Source organism: Denticeps clupeoides, chromosome 14 (assembly GCF_900700375.1).
Source record: "Denticeps clupeoides chromosome 14, fDenClu1.1, whole genome shotgun sequence".
NCBI classification, from domain to species: Eukaryota; Metazoa; Chordata; class Actinopteri; order Clupeiformes; family Denticipitidae; genus Denticeps; species Denticeps clupeoides.
The window spans coordinates 6,328,895-6,338,663 of record NC_041720.1 but is presented as its reverse complement, the minus strand read 5'-3'; the positions used below and the strand labels follow the sequence as shown (position 1 = coordinate 6,338,663).

General features: G+C 45.8%; 1 protein-coding gene across 2 annotated transcripts in view; it reads right to left on the bottom strand.

Annotated features, from left to right (window-relative positions):
• Positions 1 to 1,358: 1,358 nt before the first annotated feature.
• The window catches only part of rgs6 (regulator of G protein signaling 6), a 62,515-nt gene continuing 54,104 nt past the window's right edge, over positions 1,359 to 9,769 (bottom strand). For both annotated transcript variants that reach the window (XM_029003010.1, XM_029003011.1), the window contains 9 exons: positions 8,653 to 8,727; positions 8,477 to 8,575; positions 8,331 to 8,392; positions 5,914 to 6,024; positions 5,451 to 5,576; positions 4,319 to 4,505; positions 4,107 to 4,196; positions 3,466 to 3,519; positions 1,359 to 2,780 (listed from right to left, as the gene is read on the bottom strand). In XM_029003010.1, coding sequence (XP_028858843.1) covers positions 2,730 to 2,780; positions 3,466 to 3,519; positions 4,107 to 4,196; positions 4,319 to 4,505; positions 5,451 to 5,576; positions 5,914 to 6,024; positions 8,331 to 8,392; positions 8,477 to 8,575; positions 8,653 to 8,727 — 855 coding nt within the window. In that variant the 3' untranslated portion in view covers positions 1,359 to 2,729. The remainder of the gene's footprint in view (positions 2,781 to 3,465; positions 3,520 to 4,106; positions 4,197 to 4,318; positions 4,506 to 5,450; positions 5,577 to 5,913; positions 6,025 to 8,330; positions 8,393 to 8,476; positions 8,576 to 8,652; positions 8,728 to 9,769) is intronic.

The following is a 9,769-nucleotide window of genomic DNA, read 5'->3' as shown; positions in this document are numbered from 1 at the left end:
TCCCCACACACTGCTCCCCGGGCGCCTGTCATGGCTGCCCACTGCTCACTCAGGGTGATGGGTTAAATGCAGAGGACAAATTTCACTGTGTGCACCGTGTGCTGTGTATCACATGTGACAATCACTTCACTTTTTTTTTTTTTTTTTTTTTTCCGGCCAGTCAAAAGGGAAAAAACAATTTCAAGGTGGCTACAGTTAGGTTTTGAATATCCGAAATGTGAATTCCAGCCATCTTTAACTGCTTTGAGACTAGTCAAAAGTCTAATTGTAGACATCTATAATGGAATTTCAATTAGTCATAATTCCAGTTAAAGATATCTTATTAAAGATGTCTTATTTATCTTTTTGGATGTCTCAGTAGAATGCATTTAGGAGTGGAAGTTGTCTCTTCATGTAGACCACTGATGCCCAAGAGCATTTGGGTCTAGACCAGAAGTACAAACCAGGAGCATTATGCTTATGACAAACGACAAATAACACATAATGAACTACATCATAACTACAATTAGACTTTTGACTAGTCAAATATCTCTTCCCATATCTAGAAAGGCATTATCCTATGAAGGAATTTACGGGCGCTGTTTCAACATGAAATGTTGAAACCGATTATCGGAGTCAATTATCTTAATAAATGTTAGAACCAGTCAAAATGCATTTCTGGATATCTGAAATACAATTATGGATACTTCATGGCCCAATTAGATTGACTATAAAAAGAACTATAAATTTTTAGCTGAATGCATCTTAGTTAGACTTGTTTTAATCCCCTGATAAGTAAGAAGGAGCAACTGTAAGTAAGATGTTTGATGTTTTCGAGTTAAAGTGTAAAGTCTCCCCAATTGCAAATGCATTAGTAAAGAACAGTTAGTATATACATTTTCTTTTAGTTTATATTCATTATTCTCAGCCTGCAGTCTTGACTGTATAAATGAATTTTTAGAACATTGAATTTAAAAAATCTTTTTAAAAGGCCTTATAAGCTCAGTGTACTGATGGCCAAAAGAATACAGGCCACAAAAGATTGAGCAATTATAATTATTGCGTAACTAATTATGAGCAGGTGAGAAGTTCAGGACTTCTTAGCTGTCTTAAATGTCTTCTTAGCTGAAAGCCTGCAAAGAAAATGAAGCAGTTATGCCATCAAGAAAATAGTCATGTTATTTTCATTTTAAAATTCAAGCAAAAATCTTCCAGCAAAATTATGATTATGAAAGTTGCTGAAAACTTTCCCTTCTTGTCCTCTAACATTGAACACTAGAGGGCAGCAGTATGGCACAAAAAAATGGCATTCGTTGTCCGTGGTCCCGTTGAGTTGAAAATGACACAAATACACAAAGAAATTAACCAGAAAAAGAAGATTGTGCTTATCATCTTTATTTAGGTGAAAATGGCTTCTCTTTAAAACCCTTGTCCTTGTTATACATGATCCTGGAGAATGGACATTTGAAAAGAGCAAAATTCCTCAGATATAATCCCATGCATAGTTGTGTGCCTGTTGCAGCACGCGTGCCACTAATTGTAAATAAATAAATCTAATTTCAATGTTCCACACAAAGACGTTCACATGAGACTGGACTGTTTTCTTGGGTGGCATCTCGAAAGTGGCACTCTGGAAGTACAGTGCTGGGAGAAGTCTCCTCATTCGAGGTTGTGAGTGACATGAGGTGGATGTAGCTATTACATGTCTCCACCAGGGGGCAGCATTCAAACGCTCATTCAAAAACACAGACAGCACACACACTCCCATGAGAGAAATTGATGCAGGAGCAGTGTGTTCAGGGCCAGTGATGGTCAGAAGCTGAAGAACCACTGGTCCGTCCTCATCGTCTCCTCTCCTGTCCAGTCATGACGCTGTGAGGTCTGTATCTGCATGTTCGGCCTTCTGCGTGAGATCGGTCATGCCAGACAGACAACTACATGAGCCCACGATTCTCTTGTCATTAAAGTGTAATTACAGTGATCCTGCTCATCATCTGATCACTTCTCCCACATCTTCTCCGGAGCAGCTCAAGCACAAGGGTCTTTTAAAAGCCAAAGTCCCATTTGTGGCCCCCATACTTATTACTTCAATTATTTTTTAATATTCAGATGCTATATATACACACCTCTGCATTTTAACTGTACCCCATCTGAGGAAAAGTTTAGAGGTTCTTGGGACAACTCAGAGCTGAAGCACAGATGAGGTAAACAGACTCATAAATTGGATTCGCACAATCGAGCCGAGTGATAACTATTTTTATAGGATTCCCACCACCTCCCGGGCAGGTCAACAGCACACTGGGATGAGAAGTGGAAAAGTAATAATAAAAATAATAATAATAACAATAAAAAAAACTTGTCCATGTTTATTCATAAGAGGTCTCTCGCTCAGACGGGGGTGGGGGGGTGGGGTATGGGTGGGGGGGTTGGTGGGGCGGAGATGGTCTGTGAAAAGCATGTGTGATTCAGAATAAGATCTACCCCATCATACACTTTAGTAATATTCGGCATGTACCACTTGCTTGCAGTGAGCGTTGTAACAGGTTAAAATATAGTAACGGTTGGTAAGAACAGCGCTTTCCCAGGAGGACAAGTTTTGGTGGTTTATTGCATTCTTTCCTCTTGGGGCGGGGCGAGCGGAGGGGAGGGGCATTCCTCCCCACCCGAAACCCAGCGGCGGCTGGCGCCTCCGGCCTCGACAGACGGCTGCTGGTCTGGGCTCTGCTGAGCTGCTGATGGCCCACCTCTGGTCAGGACGATTGCATGAGGCCTGTCAGCCGCTTGCCAGACAGAGACTTGCCCTGCATAGTTACAAGAATTCATAATATTAATAATCAGTTCAACGCTTTCCTTCCAAAGGACATTTAAATGTCCGAAAATAAAAGGAACATAAACCCTAACCCTCCTGTATCATTGTGTTTTTACATTATTATATGTCCAATTTTAGCTAATGGCTTTTGATGAAAATTTATGACATTTGAAAATCAGCCATCAGAGTGACCTCTTTTGACCTGTTGATGACAATTGATGACTAATAGAAATTTCTGTCTGAATTCTGTAAAATTGGCGATCCCAAGATGACATTATACATTATAACATTATATAACATGACTACACATTAGTGACTGTAGCGTTAGTCGCAGCACTAGGGGCGAGGCCGGTTAGCTCAGCTGGTTAGAGTGTGGTGCCAATAATGCCAAGGTATTTCATGGCTGTCCACGGCTCACATAGGGTGATGGTTAAATGCAGAGGACATGTTTCGGTTTGTGCACTGTGTGCCGTGCCTGCTGTGCTTCACAATGACAATCACTTCACTTTAACGTTTTCGCACTTTCGGTTCTCCTATTAAAGTATTTGAGTGTTGGATCCGCAGGTCTTGGTTTATTTAGTCAGAGACTTGATTGAGAATGATTTGCTGTACTGGTTTGGCATCCTGCACCAGTAATCATCATCAAGCTAATTATCACAGGCTAATGCATCACCCACCACACTCCGGGTGAACTTCTCCAGAGAGGTACGCCGGCCCTGGTCTGTCTCCAGCTTCGTTTGATGAAGAAGTTCGGTCCAGGTCGTCGAAACGGGGGGAAAAAAAAGCACCAGAAGATGAGATTAAACATGATCCAAGAAAAAAAAAAATACATCAACTTGCTTGTCTCTCACTCCGCTTGTCACTGATACTTCACTGATTCTGCGTTTGAAAAACCCAGCGCAGCACCAAACGGCCCAGATTGCATTAGCGGCGCCCCTCCGAGCGGATCATTTATTACTGGAACGCTGAGAGTGAGAGGAAAGCAGGCTCCGCTTCAGGCTGGAGTCTTCTTCATCCAGACCACAGATATAATAACATGAGAACGGCTACTGGGGGGAACGGAGACCCCCCAAGGACCCGTACTGTGCGCCATTAATATAAGCGATGAAAGGAGAACGGGAGGAACTGACGTTACGCAACGTTCCTCGTGACCCCGCGGTTACATCACATACCTCATTATGCGCCATTCCTGACTGAAAACTTTCCAAAGCTGCTTTGGAAACCTTAACTTTTCTTCTTCTTTTTTATTTTTTTTCTCAGAGGGTCCCTAAAAGTACAGTTCTGGGGGATTTGAGTCTTAGACACTTTCTTTAGTCACCTTCTTCCTTGCCAGCAGGAGGTCCTGGTAAGCGTTGGAGCGCAGGAAGCGGGTGTAGCTGTCATTCTTCATCAGCTTATAGATGTGATCCTGAAAGAGAAGAGAGGACGTGTTGTGTTTGTGAAGACAAACACAACAGACAAAGACATCTGCCCAGCTTCTCCGGGGTCGCGGTCGGCATGGCAACATAGCATCGCCACGACAGGCCTCACCTGGGCGTCCTCGAAGCTGTAGCGGCCCGGGTCCTTCAGGTTCTGGCTGGTCCGCTCGTAGCTGTGCGAGTCCAGGTTGATGGAACTGGGGGCTCCTTCTGCGAGGAACTCTTGCCAGATCTCCTGAGCGCGGTCGGGCACCTCCTGAAGGGGGCGCCGTTTCAGATCCTGCACTGCCAGCCAGAACCTACATTGAAATGAAGTTTGCGTACTTCTGAAGACAAGTGTGGACGTTCAACAGCATGATAAACACTCCCTGTCTATGTTTCAGTAATTACTGCATACACAAGACTCTCCAGTTTCCTACAAAGACAAAAAAGTAGGGACAGTCCTCCATGGAGACACTCAGGGATAAGTGTCACAATGGTAGTAAGTGGGGTTTGAACCTGGGACTTTTGGTTCATAGGCGAGTGTGTTACACTCTACTACCACCCTACACTCAAACCAAATAAGACTCTAATATGAATCGGTAAACTTTTCCATATTCAAATTCTTAATAAAGCAGATTACGTAACTGTCCTTTCAGCCGTTTTTTTATTCATGTTCTTCAATGCATTGGAGACGAGACCAATGTTCCAAACGTAGAAGAAGAACAGATTCCTGTTTGCTGCTATTACACTACTTTTTGTCAGAAGAAGTACATTTCGTGCCGCTATTACTCGCACAGACCGAAAACGCAGCCCCCCTGGTCCCCACATCACCATCCACATTACGTTGCCGTGTCTGTATCGATCTCGGCCTCGCTGGTGCCGGAGGGAGACCTGGGCGATGCAGCGGATGAGTACCACTTACGAGCGCATCCCCATTTGAGCAATTAGACTGCTGGCAGCGTGATATGGGGGGAGCCGGGTGGGAGATAAGTGGACCGTTATCTCCACGGTCCTCTCTGGGGTATCAAGTATGCTGCCTGTGTACACTTCAGGGAGGCTCACAGGTTCCCGGCGTTCCCTCTCTTCCACCGTTGGCCCCTTGCTGCTAATGCTTATGTGGTGACCCCGACTCTGGCGGCTCTGATTGGCCCCAAGGAGGTGTTGGTGCCGGACATCCGACCTGGACGTGGCCAGAAGGACGGCCACTGACAGCTCCTTAAAACTCGTGAAAGTAAGTTTGCAAGGATGGGAGAGGGACCCACCTCAAGTTCTCTGAGCTGAACTCCGACTCCAGGAACCTGAGGAACTGCTCCTGGCCTGCTGGGTCCTTCAGAGCCTCTTCCAGAGAAAACCCCCACTTCCTCACGCGCTGCTGACTGGGGTCCTTACTGCCAGAGGAAGATGCCAACAAGATATAAAAAGCTCTAAAAGAGTCTTACTCTAACAATTTATTTTAACCGAACAACATAGTCCAACTCTGAATACTACATTTACATTTACAGCATTTATCAGACGCCCTTATCCAGAGCGACTTACAATCAGTATACTAGATAAATATTAGTAGGTAAAATTGCCCCTCAAGGCCCGCAGAGCAAACTTTTTTACTCCTCAGGACTCATGACAGAGCATTCACATGAAAATCAGATCGATTTGCACTTTCTAATGAAAATTCCTTGCAGACTGGCCATAATGGCAAAATGCTGACTGAAGTTATCCAATTTTTACCTGGCCTCCAGTTCCCAAAACGTTGGATCATCACTCATCCAGGGGTTGGAGGGCTCTGGCATGGTCAAAAAAGGGTCGTAGTCCAGGTACTGCTCTGTGTAGCTCATTAGACTGGTTTAAACAGAGACAGAGGTGATCCTGTCAGCATCTCGTCATAAACCAGGATCAACTTCACCTTTGCCAAAATGAAATACCGAACATCACACCACACCAATAGAAAGATGGATGGGCCATGCCGCGACGTGGAATCCCACCTCTGAGTTTGAAACCCAGCTTGTGTGTTCTCCATTTTCCTCCCACCATCCCAACGCATGCACAGTAGGTTGATTGACGACTCTGAGTTGACCATAGGGCGTGAGTGTGTGAGTGAATGATGTGTGGACCCAGTGGTGGGTTGGTGTCCTACCCCAGATGAGTGGACCAATCCAGCACAATGGTGTCAATATTTTTGCTCTTATTACTTTCAGTACTATGTTCCAGCTGAAAGTAAACATGCCGGTAAAAATACTGCTTCTCACACATCAACCTGACTCAGCGGCGTCACAGAAAGGGGCCGGTCCCAGCCTGTCTGGTGCCCTGGGCGAGCACCCCCCCAGTCCTGCCGCTCAGTACCCAAGACACCCGCCGAAAACGCAGAACATACACGTGACTGTTACGTCCCTGGACGTATGCTCCCACGTGTTCTGTGTGTTTGGCTGTGTTTTGTGTCCTGTCCCTTTTAGGTTGTCTTCGTGGGAGGAGTTGAGGCCTACCAGCTCCATCTGCCATTGGTCACCTCCACCTATTTAAAGAGACTTCAGATGGTGTTCAGGAGGTCCCCAGGGTCTGCTAGACCCTTACTCTTTCGGGAGGTCCACAGGGTCCACGGAGATCTGCAAGGAGCTCTGTTGGGGATCTCATTCGTGTTTCTTATTGCTTTGTGTGATAGACCCTTTGTTGTTAGCCTGTTAGCTGTTAGCCTGTTATGTGCCCTTTTTGTTGACTTGGGTGCGTTTTGAGATCCCTGTTATCCCATCCCTTCCTTTAGGCTGTTTTGATGTTTGTTAGCTGTCCTGAGTGTGCTGTATTATCGTACCTGTTGGCACACTGTAAATAAAAGTACTGTTTGTATCATTTGTTTGGTTGCATGTGTAACAGAGGACCTCCTCCTCTCCACACCCTTGTTGCGTTTCTGAGACCCCTAGACTTAGGAACGTGACAGTGACACATTTTTCTTTCCGGATGTGGTATCAGTATCGGATCGCCGATACAAACCCGGATCCAAAAGGAAATCAGTGGCGTTGCACGTCCCTAGTTCCGCGACTGCGCCCAGTATCTCGGGAGGGGCCCCGGCAGCCACCACCCTGAATAACAGGACTAAAGGGTTAAGGAAAGTGAGTGAGTGAGTGAGACAGATCAATTTTTGGTTGGTTCCAAAGGGAAATTTGGCTGGCTTTAGCTCCGCCCCTTACCTGTCTCCCAAAGTCACTTTCTTCACTGTACTTGAAATATATTTCTCCAGAAGTGTATTCTAAAATATTATAAGAAGGCATGCTCAAACTTTGTAATGGCGTGGACGACTCTCAGGCTCTAAATTAGACAGAGGGGAGGACGGATGCATTTGACTTCTTTTCTATAACGGAAGGCAATGAAGCCATTGTGATTAAATTTCTATGGGTCGGGTTCCACAGGAAATGGCCTCCGTGGAAATTTCAACTAATGTCTGATCATTCTGTACGAGGAGCCCATATTTTTTTCCGCCCAAAGTATCGCATGGCTCCAAATACAATGTTGAAAAAGCGTGGAAGGTCCTCTTCTATTTTGGCTAATATGGTATATATGCTTTATATATGTGTCCCTTTGTGTCCCTGACCAACAACTGTTGCTGGTGAGGGACTGAGCCGGTAATTAGCGATGAACAATTAGTAAATTGCACTTAGCGAACAGTAGACGCTATCGCTGAGGGCAGCGGATGAATGATCTCTAAAGTGCGTCACTCTCGCTCGACAACCTGTCCTCATAAATCCCAGATTGGGTTTCCGAGTCGAAAGGAAGAGGCGGAGCCCGTCAGCCCAAGTTGCTCCGGCCGCGCTCTCAGTCACGCGCCAAATCTCGCCCGCCACCTGCCTCCCCGGGCGGGGCACCTCGGCGGAGGCCGGCAGTGGCCCACGGGAGGGGAGCGGCAGCCGCTGAAAAGCGAGGCAATCGAGGCGGAGGTCACAGACAGAGACGCTTCGGTCCACAGGGGGGCCCCGGCCCGAGCATCGTGAGAGTGTGCGATGGCCGGCTTCGGATAACTTTGGCCAATAAGGATCGTTTGTAGCCGGAAGGTTCCATAAGCTCTGCTCTGTAAAGGGCGACTTTATGAACCGTGGTCCTGTGGGACGCCGGCCAGCCATGAAGGGCAGGTTTCGTTAAGCATTTTCAGAAGCACTTACGTTTCAGCCACTTTTGACATTTTCATACAGTGTCTGTCCAGCTGGGTTTTTAAAAACGAAACCTGCAAAGGAAGAAGACGAGTGTGCGTGATGAAGTAATTTGGCCAACCGTCCAAATAAACCCACGCGCGAGCTGCCCTACACACCTCCTTCTCCATGTCATCTTTGGTGTCCTTTCTGCAGCGCGGGGCGGGGGCGTGGACCGGACTCTGCGATTGCGTCTCGTCTGCCACCCCATAAACCGACTGCACGTGGCAGAGGAGAACCGTCAATGCATGTTGAACGCCCCCCGAGAGCGACACAACCAAACACCCTCTCCCACCTTCTTCACTTTCTGAGGGTTCTTCATGCGACGACACTTCCGGATGTCCATCTCCGTGATGTTCACGCAGCCAGGCTGAGGAGTCACAGAAGAACCTGTAAATAACTGGTTCCCTCAGAGCCACGAGATGAATAAAAGCAGGACTGGGAGGATGTAAGTGAATCAGATAGACACTGTGCGGACCAATCGCAATGCAGCAAGACGTTACCTGCCTCTGGAAAAACAACATGAATTAAAGAATATTAATATGGAACGTATATACTGGATATCTACCATATTCATATTACTTTATATTACTTTACTTTACTTTACTTAATTTTGCAGACGCTTTTATCCAAAGCAACTTACAGGAGGAAGACACCAGCAATTCTCGTTCGATTTCTATAGATTTTGAGTTTAAAAAACTAAGAGCCCTGATAAGGCCTAACTTGCCAGCAAAGAACATGCTCGGAGATTGTTATGTGCTAGACGAAGAATTTTTTTTTATTAATTAAATTATTTTAAAGCAAAATAATTTTGCTAAATTGCTAAAAATAAAACAGAGAACGGAGTTAATTATGCTTTATTAAAATGAATGTGCCATGACTCTGATGAGGCTATTCAATTGACAATTTTAAACCGTTCAACATGCAAATCATGATCCTTGAGCTATACACCGTCTCATAAATATGTTAATCAGACCTAAACGAAATCTCAAGCATATGCTGTATGGTTTATTGTATTGTTCTTTCCATTATATGTTATATTGTGTCGTATGAATGGCTGGAAGGTACTCCTGATTCAGATTCCAGACACCACAAACCGCACCATTTTTTTTTTTTTCCCCAAAAAATCCAATCGAGCAATTGCTGTGGACAGGCGGCGGAATTGGTGCGCTTGTTTCTGGGACGGGACTGTTTCAGAGCTGCAAGCCTCGAGGAATCCCCCACAGGAGCGCTGAAGCAAAACAACAACAGGCTGATTTATGGCTTGCGGCAGAAGTGGTGGAAGACGCGCCAGCCGGCAACCGTCTCACTCGCTGTCACTCAGCCCTGCAGGGGGGATGTCAGCGGCGTGCTGCAGTCGTTTTGACATATTTAAAGATTTGACTCTGATGACAGCTAAACGGACCAGACGC